Genomic DNA, 25,396 nt, shown 5'->3' with positions numbered 1-25,396 from the left:
AAAATGGGTTTATATATCTGTGGAATGACTGGGGTGGGGCAAAGAGCTCTCTGCCTAAGCTAGGTGTGAATGTTTCAGCTGACCACCTTCATTAGCATTTGAAGGCTTGGCTGAGCCTGGGAAATTGTTCTGTTGAGAGGTGTTAAGATGTGCCTGGTTGTTTCCTCTCTGCTGTATTGCTGTTGCAATTTTAGAGTTTTTTAATACTGGTAGCCAGATTTTGTTCATTTTCATGGTCTCCTCCTTTCTGTTGAAATTGTCCACATGCTTGTGGATTTCAATGGCTTCTCTGTGTAGTGTGGCATGGTGGTTGTTGGAGTGAACACAGCATTTCTGTGTTCTCAAATAATATGCTATTTCCAGCATATGATAGAAGATTCTTCGGATTGGAGGGGAATATGCCTTTAAGAAACCTGCACCGGCTGGCCACTCCCCCTGGCTACGCGGCCCCGCCCCTTCCCGCCTCAAGCCTATCCGCTCTTTGCCTGTGGTATTGTTAGGAGAGAAGGAGCTGAATCAGGCTGGCCGCTCCCCCTCCCCGCGGGGCTCCTCCCCACCTCCCCCCGCGCAGCCAATCCACATTGTTATGCAAATGAGGGCAGTTTAAAAGGCGGCGGCGCTTCTGCGAGGCGCTTAGTGCCTCGGCGGACGCGGAGGAGGGAGGTCTGATGCCATGAGCCAGACGGAGGTCTCCCCTTGCGGGGCGGCAGCAGGAGCGACAGCAGCGTCCTCTTCGTCTTCCTCGTCCTCCTCTTGCCCGGCGCCTCTTCCGTCCTCGACGACGCCGGCCTCGCCTTCGCTGCCGGGGAGCCAGCGGGTCTTCCAGGAGGCGGTGCGGGCGGGCAACACGGCGGCGCTGCAGGCCTTGCTGCAAGGCATGTCCAGCTGCGAGTTCAACGTCAACGCCTTCGGGCCGGAGGGGCAGACGGCGCTGCACCAGTCCGTCATCGAAGGCAACCTGGAGCTGGTCAAGCTGCTGGTCAAGTTCGGCGCCGACGCCCGGCTGGCCAACCGCGACGGCTGGAGCGCCCTCCACATCGCCGCCTTCGGGGGCCACCAGGACATCGTCCTCTACCTCGTCACGCGGGCCAAGTACGCATGCGCCGGGCGGGGAGCCGCCGGGGGCGGGGCCGGCGGAGGAGGAGGAGCCGCCGGGGGCGGGGCCTCGAGGTGAGAGAGAATCTGCCTGTGGTGTTGCCACGCCCCCTTCTGGCCCCGCAGCCAATCCGCGTTGGATGCAATACCGCAGGCTGCCAACCGGGGGCGGAGAGCGAGGGGGCAAAACAAAACCCTCTTCACTCCGCAGCCAATCAGGGCGGGCTTTCCGCGTTGGATGCAGTACCGCAGGCCGCCAACTGGGGGCGGAGTGCGAAAGGGCAAAACAAAACACTCGCCCCGCCCTGTTTTCACCTCGCAGCCAATCAGGGCGTTGTATGCAGTACCGCAGGGTGCCAACTGGAGGCGTAGAGCGAGAGGGCAAAACAAAAACCCTCCTCGCCACGCCCCCTTCTGACTCCATAGCCAATCAGGGCCGCCTGTCCGCGTTGGATGCAGTACCGCAGGGCGCCGCTTGGGGCGCAAAACAGGACAAATCAACAAACCCTCCCTGCGAGGTCGGCCGAGAGGACTCAAAAGGAACAGGGATGGTCCCGTGGATTTATTGGACTCGCGTGGCGAAGAGAGAGAGACTCGAGGAGCCGCGAAGCCCGGGACCTCCAGGAATATGTCGAAGCTGCTGGGAAGAAGCCTCCCGTTCAATGTGTTGCGTGATTCTGCTCTGGAGTCCTTTAGATAGATAGGATTGTGTGATGACTTTGTGTCTGGGCCTTGGTTCTACTGTAAAACCCCTCCGCGGTTCCTTTCCCTCGCCTTCCATCTACCTCGGTTGCGCCCCGCAGTATTTACCCCTGCTTCCTTTCCCCAATTTCAGGAGCTTGCTGCTGTCTTGACGCCCCTTTTGCCCCGCATTCGATGCGGTATTAACCTCCAAATGAAGCATAGGAGTCTCCGAATGGGGTGGGTGGGGAAGGGTACATTTCCCCCCCTTTTGGGGGAATAGGGAGCATTCTGTTATTCCCTTCTAGGAATGGGGCCTTTGGGACTTCATCTCCCAGCATCCTTGCTCATTAACCGCAGCGGTGGAGGCTTCTGGGAGTTGGAGTCCCAAGGCCCTTTGGAAGCTAGGCCTAGTCGCTGTGGCGTCACTTCAAGCCTTGGACTCTATTTCCCAGAGTGCCTGCTCCTTCGCCTCCACTGCCGAGGCTTCTGGGAAATGGAGTCCAAAACTTCCTAGAGGTTGGGAAGCGCCAGAAAAGGCTGAGGTGCGTTTCTGAGGGAACTTGGAAAACTTAAAATCTAACCCTATTTGTTGAATAGGATTGCCATAAGACACCCCCTGCTCTTTGCAAGACACATTTCCCCGCTATTTATCCATGTAAATAAGATTGTGTGTATGTTTGTTCACTGTGTGTACATATATGTGTGTGCCTATGTATATATATCTATATATATTGGGTGTTGTGTTTGAAGGGATGCCTCGGAAATACAGTTTTTTGGGGGGAAGAAGCAGGAATTGAATGATATTTTCTTTCTTTTTCTTCCTGCCCTCCTCCCTCAATTGCACTGACTTTTATTTTTCCCATTTTGTGGGGGTTTTTTGGTAAATTTTGTGGTCTTTTTGTGTCATTTTTTTGGGGGAGGGGGCATTCTTAAAATTCCATTTTTTATTTTTAGAATTGCACATAATTTCTTTCTCTCTTTCTTTCGTGTACATGGATTTGCCACAATTCAAATGTCATAACATTTATGACATTGTTATTATATGCGTTGTCGGAATCACTGGGATTGCTGTGAGTTTTCCAGGCCATGTTCCAGAAGCATTCTCTCCTAACGTTTCACCCACATCTATGGCAGGCATCCTCAGAGGTTGTGAGGTCTGTTGGAAATGAAGTAACTGGGGTTTCTATATAGAATCATAGAATCAAAGAGTTGGAAAGAGACCTCATGGGCCATCCAGTCCAACCCCCTGCCAAGAAGCAGGAATATTGCATTCAAATCACCCCTGACAGATGGCCATCCAGCCTCTGTTTAAAAGCTTCCAAAGAAGGAGCCTCCACCACACTCCGGGGCAGAGAGTTCCACTGCTGAACGGCTCTCACAGTCAGGAAGTTCTTCCTCATGTTCAGATGGAATCTCCTCTCTTGTAGTTTGAAGCCATTGTTCCGCGTCCTAGTCTCCAAGGAAGCAGAAACAAGCTTGCTCCCTCCTCCCTGTGGCTTCCTCTCACATATTTATACATGGCTATCATATCCCCTCTCAGCCTTCTCTTCTTCAGGCTAAACATGCCCAGCTCCTTAAGCCGCTCCTCATAGGGCTTGTTCTCCAGACCTTTTATCATTTTAGTCGCTCTCCTCTGGACACATTCCAGCTTGTCAATATCTCTCTTCAATTGTGGTGCCCAGAATTGGACACAATATTCCAGATGTGGTCTAACCAAAACAGAATCTGTGGAATGATGTCCAGGTTTGGAGAAAGACCTCTTGTCTGCTTTGGAATTGGCCACTTTGATTAGCATTTAATAGCCTTGCATCTTCAAAGCCTGGGGGAATGCCTGCCATAGGTGTGGGCGAAACGTCAGGAGAGAATGCTTTTAAAACATAGCCATTCTGCCTGGAAAACTCACAGCAACCTAGTTATTATTATTAATGAATAGAAAAAATTAAAATAGTTGAGAAACCCAAGATATCTAGGAGGGTAGTTCTTAGGAAACGAGGGAATTTTAAAAACAGCTGGTTTTTCTAAAGGAAAAAAAAAGAAAAACTCTCTTGGGAGTGCCTGTAAAGATGTTAACACATATTTATATATTTTTATATAGAATATATATATATATTAAGGAAAAAAGTCTACATTTGAAGACTGTGAAACCTTTTTGTCCCATTTTTCTTATGAAAAATGAGCTAGAATTGCATGTATTTTAATGGGAGGGGAATGGATTTATTGCTCTGAAAAAGTTGGGGTTTTTTTTTCTTCCAGGGGGGTATTGATTTATTTTTATTTTATTTTCCCTTATGAGTTGCTGTAAGCCCTGCTGAATACTTTAAAAAAATATTTTGGACTATTATTTTTTTTAAAAAAAATTGAATATTTCAAAATTAGAATGTTTTCTGGACTGTATGTTGTCGAATGCTTTCATGGCCGGAATCACTGGGTTGCTGTGAGTTTTCCGGGCTGTCTGGTCATGTTCCAGTAGTAGTCTCTCCTGATGTTTTGCCCACATCTATGGCAAGCATCCTCAGAAATTGTGAGGTCTGTTGGAAACTAAGCAACTGCAGTTTATATATCTGTGGAATAATGTCCAGGGTGGGAGAAAGAACTTGTCTGTGAATTTTGCAATTGGCCACTTTGATTAGTATTGAATGGCCTTGCAGCTTCAAAAACTGGCTGCTTCCTGCATGGGGGAAAGTGGTCTTGCCATACATCAAGGGAACCACGGACCCCATAGGGAAGCCAATGAAGCACAACCTAATACGATCTACAGATCCACTAAAAATTTTTAAAAAAAGCTCAGTTCAATAAAGGACAAGAGGGATCCTCTCACCTCTGCGGGAGTCTACTATATACCATGTGGCTACATAAGGACCACCAAATGCAGCAACATTGCCCAGACACGAATCAAAGAACAGGAAAGGCACTGCATACTAATTCAACCAGAGAAGTCAGCTGTAGCAGAGTACCTGATAAACCAACCTGGATGCAGCCTATTATTTGAGAACACAGAAATGCTAGACCACTTTGACAGCTATTGTATCAGAATACACAGACAAGCCACTGAAATCCATAAGCATGTGGATAATTTCAACAGAAAGAAGGAAACCATGAAAAAACAAAATCTGGCTACCACTATTTTAAAAACTCTAAAATCAGGATAGTAAATAAAGAACAACACTCAGAAAACGGGGAATTCTAGACTGGAAACAATCAGGGCCAGCTAACACCTCCCCAAAAAAGAATTCCCCCAGGCAGGAATCAGCCAGGTTTAGAAGCTGCAAGGCCATTAAATGCTAATTAAGGTGGCCAACTGCAACATTCACACTTGCCTCCAACAGACAAGAGTTCTTTCTCCCACCCTGGACATCATTCCACAGATATATATATAACTCTCACTTGCCTAGTTTCCAACAGACTTCTCAACCTCTGAGGATGCCTGCCATACTTGTGGGTGAAACATCAGGAGGGAATGCTTCTGCAAAATGGTTATACAGCCTGGAAAATTCACAGCGAACCCAGTTTTCTGGACTATTATTTTTGAATATTTCCAAATATTTATAGAATTAAAAAGGTTTAATATTTTGAAACATTTTGGGGGTTCCAAACTTGAATTTATTGGGTGTTATATCTCTCTTTCCCCCCATTTTTCTTTCTATGCAAACCTCCCATTTTGAGGAAATAAAAGGCATTGTCCACCCCATTCGCAGACCTGTGCTGCTGTGACCTTGGTTATGATGTTGATTCCCTTCCTTTTTTTAATTAATATTTTAATTAAAAATAGCCTGAATATTTCTCCTGTTTGTGGGGAAAAATGGAAATATACATCTTTCAGAAACTGAATGAAATAATCCTCGTCTTGGACTGTGTACGGTCTTTCTCCCTCCTTTCTTCTAGATGGCAAATACCTTCCTTTCTTTAATTATGTTAATTAATATTTGTTCTTAAGAGGTTTAGGCTTATATTGAAGCTGTTTGTGGGTCACTGTATGATCACTTTTTAACTGGAGTCTTTTTTAATTATGATTATTAAAGAGAGAGAGAGAATTCTGTACAGGAAATGAATTGTATGATCTAGCGTTTTTGTGACCTAGTCCCAGGTGAGAAGTTGCTAAATAAATCTCTCTCTTGTTTTGTGTTTTTCACAAACTTTTTATAAAAAGGAAAAGAGAAAAACTTGTGTTTGCTTTCAATCTATTGCGGAGTGAAATGCGTCCCCAAAGGCCTTTGCCACCTGGAATCAAAGTAAGAGCAAACCCCGCAAGTAAACGCTTCGTCTCCTTTGGCTTCTTTTGAATGTTGGGCTGTTCCTGGTATTGATGGCCTCAGCTTTGTGTTGTCTGTCTGTGTATATATAGAACATATGTTTATATGTATGTACACAAAGACACCGAGATTAGTTTCACGAGTCTTTCTTCCTTTCTTCCTCTGCTGGAGGGAGGGAGGAAAGAATGACAAAAGATGTACAAGGGATGGGAGTCTTCTCTGGTTTTCTTTCTTGTATTTCCTTTTTCTTTCCTCCCTTCCATTCTTCCTTCCTTCCCTCTCTTTTCCCTCCTCGATCTCCCTGTTTTCCTTCCATCACTTTCTCTCCTTCCTTCTTTCCTTCCCTGATTTCTTCATTTTTTTTCCTTCCATTTATTTTTTTTCTTTTGCTCTCCATCCTTTTCCCTCCCTCATTTCATTCCTTCCATTCCTTTCTCTGCTTCCTCTCCTTTCTCTTTCCTTCTTTCCCTCCTTCCATGCTCTTTCCTTTCTTCTCTCCTTCCTTTTTCCTTCCCTCCCTTCCTCATTTCTTTCCTTCAATTTCTCTCTTTCCTTCCCTCTCTCCCTTCATGCTCTTTCCTTCCTTGCTCCTTTTTCTTTCTTTCCCTCATTTTTTCCTTCCATTTCTTTCTCTCCTTCCTCTCTTTTATTTCTCCTTCCTTCCCTCCCTTCATACTCTCTTTCCTTCCTTCTCTTTCCTTTTTCCTTCCCTCCCTTCCTCATTTCTTTCCTTCCCTCTCTCCCTTCATGCTCTTCCTTCCTTGCTCCTTTTTCTTTCCTTCCCTCATTTTTCCTTCCATTTCTTTCTCTCCTTCCTCTCTTTTATTTCTCCTTCCTTCCCTCCCTTCACGCTCTCTTTCCTTCCTTCTCTTTCCTTTTTCCTTCCCTCCCTTCCTCATTTCTTTCCTTCCATTTCTTTCTCTCCTTCCTTCCCTCTCTCCTTTCATGCTCTTTCCTTCCTTGCTCTCCTTCCTTTTTCCTTCCTACCCTCGTTTTTTCCTTCCATTTCTTTCTCTCCCTCTCTTTTATTTCTCCTTCTCGCCCTCCCTTCATGCTCTCCATCCTATTTCCCTCCCTCCCTGCTCCTTTTCTCTCCATGATCTTCCCCTTTTCTTTCCATCTCTTTCTGTCCTTCCTCTTTCTCTCCTTCCTTCCCTTATTTCTTCCTTTCTTTTTTCCTTCCATTTATTTCTCCTCCTTTCCTCCTTAATTCCTTGCTTTCCCTCCTTTTCCCTCCCTCCATCTCTCTCATCCTTTCCTCCTTCCTCTTTTTCCTTCCCTCCTTTCTTTTCATTCCTTTCTCTCTTTCCTCTCACTTTTCTTTCTCCTTCCTTCTTTCCTTCCATGCTCTCCTTCCTTCCTTGCTCTCCATCTCTCTCATCCTTTCTTCTTTCCTCTTTCTCCTCTCCTGATCTCTCTCATTTCTTTCTTTCTTCCATTTTTCCCTTCCTGCCTTCCTTGCTCCTTCCTTCCTTCCCTAAACCCACTTCTTTCCCTTTCCTTCCATCCTCTTTCACTCCCTCTTTTCATCCTTCCTCCCTTGCATTCCTCCTTTGCTTCCTTCCCTTCTGTTGTATCATTCCTCAAGCCCCCCCCCTTTTTCCTGGACCCCTTTCCCTGTAGCAGCTGCTATGCTAATGAGGGGCATTGGGAGGGGACCCCACCCCACTTTGCAGGGCCCCTTCTCATCCTGATGTAGCAGCAGCATCAGGCAGAACAAAAGAGGGGCTCCCACTCCCCCTTTCCCCATTCAAACCCAGTCATTCATTCATCCCATTGCATTAGAAAGAGAAAGCTGGGAAAGGGGGGGGGGTTGATAGAGCCCATCAAATAAAAGGAGGGGGGGATAATTTTAATAATAATAATAAAGCCTTGGGGTTGACATCCAAAGGTTTTCGTGGAGCAAAGGGAGGGAGACATAGTTCTCAAGGCTCTGCATGGAGACATTATTATCATGTGCCTGCAAGTTGTTTTGGATTTATGGCGAACCTAGGAGTGGGTCTCCTTGGGAAGTTTGCCACCATGGTCTTAAATGATGACCACCTTATTTGTAGTCTCACTAAGAGAAGGAAACTGGATGATGATAATAATAATTAATAATATATTTTGGTGGAGGTGGGAGGCCAGTTTTTGTGAGTACCTGAAACTACTATATGTCTTAGGTTTTAAATTATTATGTTTGTTTATATTCTGCTTATTCACTCCACAAAGGAGACTCAAAGCGGCTTAAATGTAATTTGTACTGTTTGGTTAGAAGAGGAAAGTGAGGTGATGGTGATAATAGTAGTAATAATAATAGTATATTTTAGTGGGAGACTAGATTCTGTAAGAGAAACTGTTATATGTAATAGGTTTTAAGTGGACTGTAATAATGGTGATGATGATGATAATCACAATTTAGAAATAATTAACAAGTCATGTTTGAGCAGGATGTATTCATAAGAATTCCTCAATGGCGCTCCATGCAGTCATGCTGGCTGCATGACCTTGGAGGTGTCTATGGACAACGCCGGCTCTTCGGCTTAGAAATGGAGTTGAGCACCAACCCCCAGAGTCGGACACAACGACACTTAATGTCAAGGGGAAAATCTTTATCTTTAAGATTTGTTGAAATGAGAGTGTGAATAGTAATAATAATAAATTGAGTCTCATTTTAAGAGGAAAGGAAAGCATAATAATAATAACAGTTTGCTTGGGTCTCATTTTTAGAGGAAATCAGGGAATAATATAATTTGCATCATTACAGAGGAAAGGTATATATTAATTTGTGGGATAATATAATTTGAGTCTTGTATTAGGAAACAGGGCACAATTATAATAAAATACTTTGTGTGAGCCATTTTAAGAGAGGAAAGCTGATAATAATGATACTTTGAGTCTTTCAAGAAGAAAGCAGGGTATAATTTGTGTGTCTCATTTTAAGAGAGAAAAGCTGGGAAATAATCATTTTATTTATTTATTTATATCCCGTTATATCCATATGGACACTCAAAGTGGCTCACAATTAAAAACACTACAATATAACTTGAATGTACAAATATACAATAATAAAGCAGTATTATCATTTATTATCAGTATGATAATTAATATATTAGCATTATTACAATATTATATAATATTCATATTATATTGTGTTCCTTTACAATATTATTATTACTTGATGTATATACATCATATTATTAGCATAGCACAATATTAGTATTATTATATTGTACTATACTATTATACTGCAATATTAGTAATATAATATGGAATCATAGAGTTGGAAGAGACCTCGTCGGCCATCCAGTCTGATCCTGCCAAGAAGCAGGAAAATTGCATTCAAAGCACTCCCAACATATGGCCATCCAGCCTCTGTTTAAAAGACTCCATAGAAGGAGCCTCCACCATATATATAACAGTGGTTCTCAACCTGTGGGTCCCCAGATGTTTTGGCTTTCAACTCCCAGAAATCCTAACAGCTGGTAAACTGGCTGGGATTTCTGGGAGTTGTAGGTCAAAATACCTGGGGACCCACAGGTTGAGAACTACTGATATATAATATGTAATAATTATAGTACTGTATATTGTTATGTTGCACTATATTATTATACCACAGCACATACAATATACCACCAGTATATTGTAGTATTATAATATATTGTATTATTGTAAAGGTAAAGGTTTCCCCTTGACGTTAAGTGTGTCCGACTCTGGGGGGTGGTACTCATCTCCATTTCTAAGCTAAAGAACTGGTGTTGTCCGTAGATGCTTCCAGGGTCACGTGGCCAGCATGACTTCATGGAGCAATGTTACCTTTCCACAGAAGTGGTACCTCACATTTGCATGTTTTCGAACTACTAGGTAGGCAGGAGCTGGGCCTAACAGTGGGAGCTCACCCTGCTCCCTCCGACTTTTCGGTCAGAAAGTTCAGCAGCTCAGCGGTTTAACCTACGGCGTGTGTGTGTGTGTATACACACACACACACTATATATATATATATATATATATATATATATATATATATATATACACACATACACACACACACACACACACATGCCCCTGGTGGCTTAGTATATATACTATATATATACTATGCGCTCTGTCTCTATATTATATTATGTATACTATATATATATATATACTATGCGACTGTCTCTCTCTTGATATATATATATTATATTTATACACACACACACATATATAGTTATGTAATATTGTATTATATTATTATACCACAACACATTTGATATACCACCAGTATATTATACTATTAGTATTGTATAATGTATTGTATTATAGCATACGTTTTCTAAATTATATATTATATTAGTTATTAATATTATCTATAATAGATGAGTATTATTATATTACAAATTATTATAAATTTTTATTATAATCAAGATAATTTAAGTCATATTACAGAGAAAAGTACGGCAAAATAGTCATAATGAAAATTTGTATGAGTCTCATTCTTAAAGAGGAAAGCAGGTGATAATTATAATAATACTAATAAGTTGGCCAGGCTTCCTATATCGCCTGCCCAATGTCCCCTAATTGCCCGCCAGTTCTTTCCCCCTTTGCTGCCCCTTTCATCAATGCCAAAGGCTTTCCCTATACAAATGAAGGGGATGGCAGTGGGGTCCCCAAAGGTGCCCTCCTTCCCTTGTCTGTGGCTGCCCTAGATACCTCTCCCTATACATCTGTGGGGAGGGGGCTGTGGGCAAAGAGGGCTCAATGGCCCCATTCATTCTGCCCAGCCAGGGAGAAATCTGTGTCACCACAAAGGGGGGCTTCCCTTCGCTCCCATTGTTGCCCATTTGTTTGGTTCAATGGGCCTCCTCTCCTTCGGCTCAAAAAAGGTTGCTCCTTTCCTCATGCAAATGAGATGCAAAAGCCTGGCCAGGAAAAAAGATGAAAAAAGGGGGAGATAATTTATGCAAATTTATTTGCATCCAATTTGAATGTATTTGTCCTCTTCAAAAAAAGAGTTTTGGATAGCGGTTTGATGGGACTTTGGCGTCCTCTGCTGGCAGTACCTGAGTAGTGCAGGACCTTTTGTAAACCAGAGCTATACAGGTCTATGGGAAGGGCCTTAAGACCAGGTATGGGCAAACTTCAGCCCTCCAGGTGTTTTGGACTACAACTCCCACAATTCCTAACAGCCGGTAGGGACCGCTGTACTGTTGCAGGGAATGCTGTGGATGGAGCAGGATGCATCTACCAAGCTTGTAACTATTCAAAAGAGATGAATCTGGCATGAATTGTTGACTTTTAGTGATCCCAGCATCCCTTTCAAAGTGATTGCAGACTGCCTCATTCATTATCTGCTCCAGGATCTTCCCTGGTCTTGATGACAGGCTGACTGGACATTGGCCATTGGGTCGTTGTGAGTTTTCCTAGCTGTATGGCCTGTGAAAACTCACAACAACCCAGTGATTCCGGCCTTGAAAGCCTTTGACAATACGTCGGTCATTGTTTGGGTCCTCTGTTTTCCCCTTCCTGAAGATAGATCGGGACATCATTTGCCCTCCTCCCGTCTGCTGGGAATTCAGTTGAGGAGTTTGGGAATCCCATGCAGCGACCCAAGGAAAGCCAGTGCGACAGATAGAAGAGTTGTTGCATAATAATAATAATAATAACAATAACAATAATAATAGGATATGAGGATTTAAAGATTGAAATGCGAAGACTCTGGCACAAGCCAGTCAAGGTGGTCCCAGTGGTGATCGGCAAAGTGGGTGCAGTGCCTAAAGACCGTGGTCTGCACTTAAACCCAATTGGTGCTGACAAGATTGCCATCTGTCAGCTGCAGAAGGCCACCTTACTGGGATGCACGCATCATTCGCTGATACATCAGACAGTCCTAGACACTTGGGAAGTGTCCGACGCGTGATCCAATACAACAGCCAGCAGAGTGATCTTGTCTGCTGTGGAGTCATCTTGTTGTGTTTCAAATAATCATCATCATCATCATCCAGCATTTGTATTATTATTATTATTATTATTATTATTATTATTATTATTATTATTATTATTATTAGAAACACAACAAGATGAGTCCATAGCAGACAAGATCACTCTGCTAGCTGTTGTATTGGATCACATGTCAGCCACTTCCCAAGTGGACTCATCTTGCTGTGGACTCATCTTGTGTTTCAAATAATAATCATCATCATCATCCATTATTATTATTATTATAATCATCATCATCATTATTATTATCATTATTATTATTATTAGAAATACAACAAGATGAGTCCACAGCAGACACTCTGCTGGCTGTTGAAGAGCTTCTTCAATTTTTCTTGTTCAGCCAATATTCTTTAATCAGGTTTTTCTTTATTTTAACATTCTTCAATTTTTGCTCCTTCATGTTCTTTAGATTGCTTGCATCTGATCGTAGGCTATTATTATTATTATTTAGAAAATACAACAGAATACAGTATAATGATAATGCAATCATTATACAGTTAGAAAATACATTATTATTATTATTATTATTATTATTATTATTATTATTATTATTATTTGTGGCATTGGCTTTCCTTGGGTCGCTGCATGGGATTCCCAAACTGCTCATTTGGAAACAATAAACATTGACAAAATCACGATCTGTGAACTGCAAAAGGCCATCTTACTTGGATCTGTACACATCATTCGAAAATACATCACACATCACCTAGACCAGTGGTTCTCAACCTGTGGGTCCCCAGATGTTTTGGCCTTCAACTCCCAGAAATCTTAACAGTTGAGAAACTGGCTGGGATTTCTGGGAGTTGTAGGCCAAAACACCAGGGGACCCACAGGTTGAGAACCACTGACCTAGATGCTTGGGAAGTGTTCGACTTGTGATTTTTTTGATACGAAATCCAGCATACATATCTCATTTGCTGTGACATACTGTGTTTTTCTGTCCGTATAATAATAATAATAATAATAATAATAATAATAATTGCATGATTCTGAACACAAGGTTAAATTTAGATTTTATTTCATGCAATACAGCAATGGAGGTTTGGAAAAGATGCTCCTTGGGGGCCTCCCATTTTCCTTGGGGTTCTTCTTTACTTCGGAGGCAAAAACTCCTCATCTGCTGAAAGGAAGGAAATAATGAAATAAGAAAAGGTGAGTGAGGATACTAGATTCTGAAGGGGCTTCTTGAGGTCATCTATCTACCTCTTCCAGGGACATTTGCACAGACAAGGATTTATAGTATGTATGTGATAATAATAATCTATATAAATAAAAATGTAATGTTCGTTTGTGGGATTAACATAACTGAAAATCACTGGACAAATTGACACCAATTTTGGACACAAGACACTTATTAGGCCAACGAGTGTCCATCACTCATTAAAACACCGGGGGGGGGGGGGGACAGTGGAAGAGACTTAAAAAGCCTAAAAATTAAAAAATACATTACAATGCTTGTGTATATATGTGCAAAACCACGTATATACACATACATACACACACAAAACATACACAGACTGGGCCACAGCAATGCATGGCGGGATGGCTAGTACACTATATAGGACAAATGCAATTTGGTGACATACCAGTACTTTCAGGCAGAAATGAAGGGATACCTTGGGAAACTACAACTCCCAGGTTGCACCCTTGTCATCCACTGAGATCGTTTGATATATTGGCAGAAGAGCTTAACCCAATAATAATAATAATAAAATTATCAAATAATATAAAATGCAATAGAATACAGTATAATACAATGAGAATACAATATAATACGGTATGCCATGCAGTCATGCTGGCCACATGACCTTGGAGGCGTCTACGGACAATGCCGGCTCTTTGGCTTGGAAATGGAGATGAGCACCAAACCCCCAGAGTCGGACACGACTGGACTTAATGTCAGGAGAAAACCTTTACCTTTAATGTAATGATAATATAATAATAATACAATGGTACTATTAGAAAATACAATATATTATAATAATACAATTGTACAATTAGAAAATACAACATAATACAATATAATTATTATACAATTATACAATTAGAAAATACAATATAATATAATGATACAATAATCATACAATTGTACAATTAGAAAATGCAATAGAATACAATATTATATAATAATATAATAGTAATCCAATTGTACAATTAGAAAATACAACAGAATACAGTATAATGATAATACATTAATTATACAATTAGAAAACACAATATAATATAATGATAATACAATAACGATACAATTGTACAATTAGAAAAATTGACTTTTTCAAATAACCTGGGCAATGCCAGGTACTCAAGCTAGAGATAATATAATTGTGTGTGTGTGTGTATATACACATATATAATATTGGTAAGAATAATGTGGGTTGCTCACCCTCGGCAAGGACCCCACAGTACTCCTTGCACTCCTTCTCCAAGTAGAACATGTTGGCGTTTCCGCCGCATCCCTGGAAGGTGACGCATTTGCCCTGATTGGCGTCAAAGGCCCAGAATTCAGAGTTGCAGGGCAGTCCGGGGTTGATGGGAAGACGGCAGGCCGCTGGAGAGCAAAAGGAAAGAACAACCGGGCATTTTCACGGCCATGTATCACAGGATTGGCGTTGTGTTTGGAGAGAGGCAGGTTGGCCCCTTGGGAAGGGAAGTCCCCCAAACCCTGATATGACCCCCAACGGTGGGCTGACCCTCAGTGCGGCAGGTCTGGAGGCAGGCCCGTTCGGAGGGGAAATTGTTCCCGTTGCCCATGCATCCGCCAAAGAAGAAGGGCTGGCAGTGCTGGGCGCTGGCGTTGTAGAAGTGCCGGCCCAACATCCCCAGGCAAGGCCCCGCGTCCGGAGGGAGTAGGCAGTCGGCTGCAGAGAAACGAGGGGCAAGAAGGGGAGACCTTTCAGTACATGTACAGGCATGCACCATATTGAGCAGGCATGGGCAAACTTGGGCCCTCGGGGTGTCTTGACTCACAATTCCTGGCCTCAGGCCCCTTCCTTTTCCCCCTCATGTGCAAAACCACATTTATACATATATACACACACAAAATGCTCATACAAAGACTGAGCCACCACAGCAATGTGTGGCAAGGGACAGCTAGTATATGTACGTGTGTGTGTGTATCTATATAAATAAAAATGTAATGTTCGTTTGTGGGATTAACACAACTCAAAAACCACTGGACGAATTGACACCAAACTTGGACACAATACACCTATCAGGCCAATGAGTGTCCATCACTCCTAAAAACACAAAAAAACCCAGCAGAACGGACTTAAACCCCCCCAAAATAAACGGTGTATACATATACACTCATATACATATACACATGCACACATACGTACAGACACTCACATATATGTACACAAGGACGCACAAATATACACATAGATATAGACATGCACACATACACATATACAGGGTTAGTCAAAATGAATAGGCCAATAAGAAAATTAATTGTACCCGAATTGGCCTATTCATTTTGACTAACCCTGTATTTACATATACACATGCATACGTACACACATATACATATAGACATACATACACATATATACACAAGCACACAAATATAGACAATATACATATACACATATAAACACAGAAATACACAAATATATACACACTTATACACATATATGCACACACACATATACACCCATCTATCTATATATTTGTGTATATGTGTATATATGTGTGTTTTCATATATAGATATAGATATATACACATACACACACACACAAAACATATATACAGACTGGGCAACAGCAAAACGTGGCAGGGGACGGCTAGTATCTATATAAATAAAAATGTAATGTTCGTTTTGGGATTAACATAACTCAAAAACCACTGGATGAATTGCCACCAAATTTGGCCACAAGGTACCTACTAATCCAAGGAGTGACCATCACTCAAAAAAATTGATTTTGTCATTTGGGAGTTGTTGTTGCTGGGATTTATAGTTCAGCTACAATCAAAGAGCATTCTGAACTCCACCAATGATGGAATTGAACCAAACTTGGCACACAGGACTCCCATGACTAACAGAAAACTCTGGAAGGGTTTAGTGGACATTGACCTTGAGTTTGGGAGTTCATCTACATCCAGAGAGCACTGTGGACTCAAACAATGATGGATCTGGACCAAACTTGGTGTGAATACTAAATATGGCCCAATGTGAACACTACTGGAGTTTGGGGGAAATAGACCTTGACATTTGGGAGTTGTAGTTACTGGGATTTATAGTTCACCTACAATCAAAGAGCATGCTGAACCCCACAAACGAGAGAAATGGGGCAAACTTCCCACACAGAACCCCGTGACCAACAGAAAATACTTAAGGCCATCCAGTCCAACTCTCTTCACCAGAGAAAGAAAACATAATCAAAGCCCTCTTGACAAAGAGCTATCCAGCCATAGATATAGATAGATAGATAGATAGATATGAGTCACACACAGAGAGAGAGAAATATAGTGTTATAGATTTGAAAGGGACCCCTAAAGAAGGGCAATTACATATTGCATGTTCCAGAGTAGGCAAACCAGACACTCTCCACATCAACACTGACAAAGAAATAGCAAGAAATACTGTTTACTCACAAGCATAAAGAAATTACATATATTAGAAACCAACATGTTCTCATTATATTGTTGAAGGCTTTCATGGCCAGAATCACTGGGTTGTTGTAGCTTTTTTTCGCATTACTTTATTTTCCAGATCACCAGACTGGGCCACAGCAATGCCTGGCAGGGGATGGCTATTGTATGTGTGTGTTTCTGTATATAAATCATAAAAACACTGGAAAACACAGCAGAAGAGACTTAAAAAGCCAAAAAATAAAAAATACAACGCATGCGCAAAACCACATATACGCAGACTGAGCCACAGCAATGCATGGCAGGGGATGGCTGGTTTATATATTTATGTGGGGTCTTTTCCTACCTTCCTTGTTTCCGGGAAAGGCGTTCAGGGGTCCGTCGGCCGAACCTTCATCCTGGAACAAGGTTGCCGACCTTCGATCCCGAGGCTGCAAAGGCAAATCTTATATCTTTCAGCTTTTGGGGAGGGGGTCCAATGGGGTCAGCCACCCCCCCCCCCAATGGCTTTTTAAGGAGCTGGTTGCACACTAAATAGTGTTGCAATTGAAACTAATTTTCTTGCAAAGGCTTTCATGGCCAGAATCGCTGGGTGGTTGTGAGTTTTCCAAGCTGTCTGGCCATGTTCCAGGAGCATTCTCTCCTGACGTTTCTCCTGCATCTATGGCAGGCATCCTCAGAGGTTGTGAGGTCTGGAACTGCCTGAAGAAGGAATGCACCCAAAGTCTTTTGGATGGGATTTTTTGAAGGGCCACCCCATTGCAAAGCCTACCTGTGGGTCCTTGTTGGCCTCGGGTGGCACACATTCCCCTATAAAAAGAGAGATGAGGCTGAGAGAGTGTGACTCATAACTACGGACCCATATCATATTGGAGTGAAGGCTTCCTGAGAGCCAAAGCTGGGGTCTGATCGGACTTACAATCCAACCCAGTCTATGTATTACGATTGATGCTACTACTCTAAGGAAGTGGCACTCACCTCCTTGGATATAATGACAGCGGATGAGACTTGCAGTCCATTCCTTATCATTATTATTAGTCTGAGGAGGCAGTAACCCAGCATCCCCTCGGCTATGACATGATGGTGGCTGATGGGATTTGCAATCCAGCTCCATCCATTGGAAGTCATATTCAAGCCTCCCCCTTTGGAGACTCATGGGACTTGTAAGCTATTTCTTATGTTTGTTGTTAACCCAAGGAAGCGGTCAATACCCCAGCATCCTCCTTGGCTATGCTGATGGGACATGCAATCCAATCTCATTATTATTATTATTATTATTATTATTATTTTATATTCCAGCATTCCTCTTTGACTATGAAGATCATTGATGGGACTTACCATCCATTCCCTTCTTCTTCTTATTATTATTATTATTACCTGAAGGAAGTGGCATCCCTTCTTAGCTATCAGTCTATCTGTCTTCTATCTCTGTCATCTATATGTATCATCTCTCTATCATGATAGCTGATGGGACATGCAATCCATTCCCATATTTTTATTATTTTATATTATTTTATATTATTATTATTATTATTATTATTATTATTATTATTATTATTATTATTACCTGAAGGAAGTGGCATCCCTGCTTGGCTATCGGTCTATCTGTCTTCTATCTCTATCATCTCTCTATCGTGATGGCAATCCACTCCCTTGTTGTTGTTGTTATTGTTATTACCTGAAGAAAGTGGCATCCCTGCTAGGCTATCAATCTATCTGTTTTCTATCTCTGTCATCTATATGTATCACCTCTCTATCATGATGGCTGATGGGACATGCAATCCAATCCATGTTGTTGTTGTTATTAGGTCAAGGAAGTTGTAGGCCTGCACACACACACACACACACACACCGACTATGCTGATGCCTGATGGGATATGCAATCCATTCTATTATTATTATTATTATTATTATTATTATTATTATTATTATTATTGTCATCATCTCAAGGAAGTGGTCTTCCAGCATCCCCCCCTTGACTACTGTGGTGGCTGCTGGGCCTTGCCATTCATCTTGCCTGCATTCGGAAGGGTGAAGATGGCATCCTCTGGGAGGCCCAGGCCCAGCGCAAACTGCCTGAATTCAGCCAGCAGCTCTTCCCGAACCTCTGGGTTCCTCCCTGGAAGGGACAAAGCGGGTGTCAATGCCTTGGATCAGACAATGGATCAAGTGACCCCCAATGACCCCAGGGAGTGACCGCTGCTGACCGTAGAGTTTGGCTGTAGTGGTCACTCCGTGGTTGCTGCTGTTCTTCTTCATCACAACGAAGGCAAACTCATCATAGTTGGTGCGGGCGACGTAGTGCTCGATATGAGCCTTCCACTCTGCAGAGGATCGGGATTATTATTTATTATTATTTTTATTATTAATTGTATAATGTGTAACACTATTGTATAATAATAGAAATAATATAAAATAATCATAACAATATGACTAAAATATTATAATACTGTACTATAATAGGAAGAATACAGCTAAAATAATCAATCAATGATTTATTACAGTCTTTGACCAGCACTGGTGCCCAAGGAAGGGAATCGCAGTTCCGAAGTAGGTCAGGTATAAAAGCAGATTAAAAACATGTTATAAAAGAGACAAATTAAAAATAAAACAGACTAAACTTACAGTTTAAAGTGCATGTATGAACTAAAATAATAATACTGTAGTCTAATAATAATGTACTATAATAGTAATAATATAACTATAGTAATAATAATGTATTTATTTATTTATTTATATCATTTTTTATCCCGCCCATATCAGCCCAAAGGCGACTCAGGGCGGCGAACAATCGGTACAATTTGATGCCATATATAAAATACACACGTCAATAAAAATAAATCATCACATTACAATATATCTTAAAACATCAAAACAGTGAACAATAAAAAATTTAAAACTATGTAGTCATATTCAGTCCTCATCCGTTCCTTCATCTTAGCCGTTCCTAGGTCGTTTTCCAATTCAGGTTTATCTGATTGAGCTGAAGCTCCAAAAACTTGCTCGAAGAGCCAAGTTTTCAGGGTTTTTTTTTTTAAAGCTTAGGAGGGAGGGGGGCGATCTGATATCCCTGTGCAGGGAGTTCCACAACCAAGGGGCCACCACAGAGAAAGCCCTGTCTCTCGTCCCTGCCAGACGTGCTTGTGAAGCAGGTGGGATCGAGAGCGTGGCCTCCTCCGACGATCTCAAATCCCTAGTTATACTATAATAATATAGTGTAACACTATAGTATAATAAAATAATAATAATATAATATACATAGCAATGTATAATAGTAACTATTAATGTAATTATAATCTAATATGTAATTATTATTATTATTATTATTATTATTGTTGTTGTTGTTGTTGTTCTTGTTCTTGTTGCATATGATTACTACTATTGGCAGATTGGGAAAAGCCCTTGGGAAAGTACACAAAACCCTTTTGAAGGAGGCAATAATAAGACCTGCCTGTAGAGGGCAGCAGTGCCAAGCACATCCAGCCAATTCTTCGCCCATTCCATCTATTCTGATTGGACTCATTGGCATTTGATGCAGCCAATGACATCCCTTATTATTATTATTATTATTATTATTATTATTATTATTATTATTATTATTGCATGCTATTGTTATAATTATTACTACTATTGTCAGGTTGGGAAATATTATTAATTTTAAATAATTATTAATTATTTATTAATAATTATTAATTACCGTATATACTCGAGTATAAGGCGACCCGAATATAAGCCGATGCACCTAATTTTACCACAAAAAACTGGGAAAACACATTGACTCGAGTATAAGCCGAGGGTGGAAAATGCAGTAGCTATGGGTCAGTTTGAAAATAAAAATAGATACCAATAAAATTACATTAACTGAAGCATCAGTAGGTTCAATGTTTTTGAATCTATATAAATAAAAATGTAATGTTCGTTTTTGGGATTGACATAACTCAAAAACCACTGGATGAATTGACACCAAATTTGGACACAATAGAAATATTAGGCCAATGAGTGATAAAATAAAACTAATAAAACTAATAAAACACTGGGGGGAAAAACAGCAAAAGAGACTTAAAAATTAAAAAAAAACCAAAATATGCACAAAACCACATATATACGCAAACACACTATACACAAATATATACACACATATATACACACACAAAACACATATACACAGACTGGGCCACAGCAACAAGTGGCAGGGGACAGCTAGTGTTTACATAAAACTATAATTTAAGATAAGACAGTCCAAGTCTGATTAAACCATTATTCTAACCGTCTTCAATGCCAATGTGATAATGCATCTTTCTAATAATAAGTAATAGAGTAAAATAATAAATGCAATAATACTAGTAGAATACAATAATAAATGTAATAATAATAATAAATAGAGTAAAATAATACATGTAATAAAATAACAATAATAACAGAGTAAAATAATAAATAACATTGACTCGAGTATAAACCGAGGAGAACTTTTTCAGCCTGAAAAGGGACTGAAAAACTAGGCTTATACTCGAGTATATACAGTATTATATTTATACCCTGCTTTATCTCCCCTGAAGGGTACTCATTAAACATAAAAGCATTAGCAAAAGCATCCCTGCCATCCTAGTATTAATTCCCCACTCCCTTTGATGCCATATCTGCACATTACAATGCAAAGCCTGACCCGCTTTTACTCCTTCCTAAACCTACTGGGGTTGTAGTAGTTGAATCTGCCCGGGACGTCAGTTTTCTGGTACTCTCCGGTGACCTGGCTGCATGCGCCTTGCCTGCAAGGAAGAAAGGGAGGGTGACGCTTCCGTTTTGCAGAACTTTGGGTGGCAGCCATTCCGGGTTTCAGTCCAAACTGTAAAGGGAGCCCTCCTCGGCCTACCTGATGCGGGTGGAGGTGAAGGTGGTCTCCCTGTCCGTCTTCCCCGCAGCCACCACCAAGGTGCCCATTTGGAAGCGGTCCTTGTGCTGCTTTACCCAGCGGCAGTTGCTGCCCATCGCCACCCCGAACCATTTCCCATAGAACTAGGAAGGGGATAAACGAAAGATCAACAAAACAGCAGGACCTGGGAGTCTAAGGAGGGAGCCAGCTGAACGTGAGCCAAGAGGGCCATGCGGCAGCAAAAAAGGCCAATGCAATTCTAGATCAAGTCACGAAGTCAAGGGAAGTCCTTGCCTTGATCTCCTTGGTCAAGCTTTCAGTGGAATAATAACCCTGGGCCCAGTTTGAGAAAGTAACAGACTGGGCCTGTGACCTCCCTTTAACCCTGAATTGAGGTTATTTCCTGTGCCAGCATAAGGAGGGTTGGGCTAGATGGCCTTTGGAAACCCCTTCCCAACATTGTCTGTCTTTGCTATTTCCTGTGCCAGCGTTAATGGGTTGAGCTAGATGGCCTTTGGAGGCCCCTTCCCAACATTGTCCGTCTTTGCTTCCATGACTCTATGAGGTTCCAAAGGACAAGTTGGATTTCTGTCTATCTACACTGGGAATCTATCTATACTGGGAATCTATACTGTCTATCTGTACTGGGAATCTATCTTTACTGGGAATCTGTCAGTTTGTTTATCTCAGGTATGGGCAAACTTTGTCCCTCTGGGTGTTTGGGACTTCAACTCCCACAATTCCTAACAGCCAAACAAGAGAAAATATGTCTTTATCATCATCATCATCATCATCATCATCATCTATTTGTGTTCTTGAAGGCTTTCATGGCCAGAATCACTGGGTTGCTGTGAGTTTTCTGGGCTGTCTGGCCTTGTTCCAGAAGCATTCTCTCCTGAAATTTCACCCACATCTATGGCAGGCATCCTCAAAGGTTGTGAGGTCTATTGGAAATTAGGCAAGTGGGGTTTATATATCTGTGGAATGGTGTCCAGGGTGGGAGACAGAGCCCTTGTCTGTTTGAGGCAAGTGTTGGAATTGGCCACCTTAATTACCATTCAATGGCCTTTGTTGCAATTGGCCACCTTGATTAGCATTGAATGGCCTTGCAACTTCAAAGCCTGGCTGGCTGCTGCCTGGAGGAATCTCTCTCTCTCTCTCTCTCAATATCTATCTCTCAATATCTATTTATATGTATCAATATCTATCTATCTATGTGTTTATTTATGTATCAATATCTATCTATTGATGTATCAATATATATCTCTCTACGCATCAATATCTATCTATCTATCTATCTATCTATCTGTGTATCTCTATCAATGTATCAATATCTATGTATAGCTATCCATCTATCTCTATCTATCTATCTATCTATCTATCTATCTATCTATCTGTGTATCTCTATCAATGTATCAATATCTATGTCTAGCTATCCATCTATCTATCTATCTCTATCTATCTATCTATCTATCTATCTATCTATCTATCTATCTATCTATGCTTCAATATCTATCTATCAATATCTATGTATCAATAGCTATCCATGTATCAGTATCTATCTATCTATCTATCTATCTATCTATCTATCTATCTATCTATCTATTTCTAACCCCAACTTGGACCATTCAAAGATGATGATGATTATAGAATCCCAGAGTCAGAAGAGATCCCCTGGGCCATCTAGTCCAACCCACTCCTGCCCTACAGGCAGAGCACTAGCAAAGCCCCCCCCCCCCCCCCCCCGCCACAGATGGCCATCCAGCCTCCCTTGCCTGGCTATCTGTCAGGGCTGTTTTGACGGTTCCCTTCCAAGGCTGTGACACTCTGGCTCACGGTGCCCCCCAAAGCGATCCCCCCCCCGACCCACGTTACCCGGGTTTCTTGGAAGTCCTCCTGGACCTGGGGCCTTCCAGCCGTATCAATGGGGCTCCCAGTGGCCCAGGCGAAGAGGAGGAGGAAGAAGGAGAGACTGCAGAGGGGCTCCATGGCTCAGGCTGTGCTCTCTTGGGCTCCAAGGGGGACAATCCTATTTCCTGGGCTCTGGCTTGAATTTGGGAGGCCAGGCAAAGCAGCCTTCGGACTTCGGACCCGAGGAGGGAGGGCAGTGGCCTCATGGACAAACTTCTGTTGCCCAAGGGAGGGAGGGAGGCAAGAGGAGGCCCCAGCACCAGAGGGAAGGTCTCAACGAGGGTCTCAAAGAGGCCCATACAGGAGCGGTGGGGGGGGGGGGGGTTGGGGCAGCTAAAGACCAGTAATTTTTCTACCAGTCTGTCATCCTGATTGGCCCATCATCTAGCTCTAGGCATGTTCTCTCCTATATCATTCAGTGGTTCTCAACCTGTGGGTCCCCAGATGTTTTGACCTTCAACTCCCAGAAATCCTAACAGCTGGTAAACCGGCTGGGATTTCTGGGAGTTGTAGGCCAAAACACCTGCTACTAGCATCCCTCTCAATCATGTCTATATGTCACCTATCTCTATTACACGCACCAACACATATATGCCCCTCTTTCTAAGCTATTTTCTCAACAGAGGGGTTAGCACTCTGACTGTCGTTTCCACAGGGCTTTGTTTTGGACATCCTTAGGTCTCAGGTTGGCAGCATGCATGTCTTAATTGATGGTATCATCCATCTTTTCTTGGGACATCCACATGGTTATCGTTCTGCAATCTCCAAATGTGTATAGTGCTGTAGTATCTCCATCCATCCATCTGTTTATCTATCCATCCATCCACCTATCCATCCGTCCATCCATCCATCTAGCCATCAATCCATCCATCTCTATCCATCCATCCACTTATCCATCCATCCACCTATCCATCCATACACCTATCCATCTAGCTGTCCACCCATTCATCCATCCGTTCCTCCATCCACCTATCCATCAATCCATCCATCCATCCATCTCCATCCATCTATCTCCATCCATCGATCTATCCATCCATCTCCATCCACCCATTTCCATCCATCCATCCACCTATCCCTCCATCCACCCACCCATCCATCCACCTACCCATCCACCTGTCCATCCGTCCATCCATCCACCTATCCATCCATCTCCATCCATTTATCTCCATCCATCCATCTATCTTCATCTGTCTCCTTCCATCCATCCATCTCCATCCATTCACCTATCCATCCATCCATCCACCTATCCATCCATCCATCCACCTATCCCTCCATCCACCTATCCCTCCATCCACCCATCCATCTACCTACCCATCCACCTGTCCACCCGTCCATCCATCCACCTATCCATCCATCTCCATCCATTTATCTCCATCTATCTTCATCTGTCTCCTTCCATCCATCCATCCATCCATCTCCATCCATTCACCTATCCATCCACCTATCTGTCCATCCATTCATCCATCTCCCTTTTTACCTAGCGATCATATCTCTCTCAATCATAATGATATACCTCTATCTATCCTATTTCTACCTGTATACTTATAATCTCTTTCTCAGTAATATCTATCATTTGTGTCTACTATTTATCATCTATCTCCACCTATATCTATCATCTCTCTCAATAATATTTATAATTATGTCTGTCTATCATGTCTCTATCATCTATTATCTTCCTACAGCGATCTATTTATCTTTCTGTATCTATCATCTCCCTCTGAATCATCCATCCCTCTCTCTGAAAAACTCAACAATAGAACGGCAATAAGCAAACATTAAAAACAACACAAGGAAGAAAGCCACGAATCCCCCTCCCACTTTGCCCCCTTGGCGGAACCAAAGCCAACACAAAAACATATTTGAAAAGTGGTTTATTGGGATGCGACTACACTCTCATAGAGTTTAAAGGGGCCCGGCGATCCCTATTGATTTGTTCCCCCGTCAATGATTAGCCGAAGGCAAACAGAGGGGAGGCCAAGGCAAGCGGCAAAGGTTGCAGGACCCATCCTCCCCCTTGAAGCCAGCTTTGAAGGACAA

General features: G+C 42.1%; 2 protein-coding genes across 3 annotated transcripts; one reads left to right on the top strand and one right to left on the bottom strand.

Moving 5' to 3' along the window:
* The first annotated feature begins 415 nt into the window (after positions 1-415).
* On the top strand, positions 416-5,939 carry NRARP (NOTCH regulated ankyrin repeat protein). The gene has a single exon (XM_060757278.2). It carries the CDS (start codon positions 674-676, stop codon positions 1,172-1,174), a length of 501 nt encoding a protein of 166 aa, XP_060613261.2. The 5' UTR covers positions 416-673; the 3' UTR covers positions 1,175-5,939.
* Positions 5,940-12,983: 7,044 nt separating this feature from the next.
* LOC132763626 (protein AMBP-like) lies at positions 12,984-23,547 on the bottom strand. 2 transcript variants are annotated; one of them, XM_060757281.2, is made up of 10 exons: positions 23,324-23,547; positions 21,449-21,591; positions 21,268-21,344; positions 18,786-18,902; positions 18,596-18,697; positions 17,351-17,388; positions 16,925-17,009; positions 14,678-14,845; positions 14,371-14,535; positions 12,984-13,107 (listed from the first exon to the last, which is right to left on the bottom strand). In XM_060757281.2, exons 1-10 carry the CDS (start codon positions 23,435-23,437, stop codon positions 13,079-13,081), a joined length of 1,038 nt encoding a protein of 345 aa, XP_060613264.2. In that variant the 5' UTR covers positions 23,438-23,547; the 3' UTR covers positions 12,984-13,078. The 2 variants fall into 2 exon arrangements, with proteins under 2 accessions (XP_060613264.2, XP_067328008.1); XM_067471907.1 differs by having other exon boundaries at positions 12,984-13,104.
* Positions 23,548-25,396: the final 1,849 nt, after the last annotated feature.

Source organism: Anolis sagrei, chromosome 11 (assembly GCF_037176765.1).
Source record: "Anolis sagrei isolate rAnoSag1 chromosome 11, rAnoSag1.mat, whole genome shotgun sequence".
NCBI classification, from domain to species: Eukaryota; Metazoa; Chordata; class Lepidosauria; order Squamata; family Dactyloidae; genus Anolis; species Anolis sagrei.
The sequence above is the reverse complement of the archived record's forward strand: the minus strand, read 5'-3'. Positions and strand labels throughout refer to the sequence as shown.

What these genes read in the sequence shown, in the direction of transcription:
- LOC132763626 (XM_060757281.2), bottom strand. Translation starts at nt 23,437, where the DNA reads ATGGAGCCCCTCTGCAGTCTCTCCTTCTTCCTCCTCCTCTTCGCCTGG. An exon ending in ATTCAACTACTACAACCCCA is followed by an intron (nt 18,903 to 21,267) that starts GTAGGTTTAGGA and finishes GATCCTCTGCAG; the next exon opens with AGTGGAAGGCTCATATCGAG. An exon ending in AGGCCAACAAGGACCCACAG is followed by an intron (nt 17,010 to 17,350) that starts GTAGGCTTTGCA and finishes TTGCCTTTGCAG; the next exon opens with CCTCGGGATCGAAGGTCGGC.
- NRARP (XM_060757278.2), top strand. Translation starts at nt 674, where the DNA reads ATGAGCCAGACGGAGGTCTCCCCTTGCGGGGCGGCAGCAGGAGCGACA.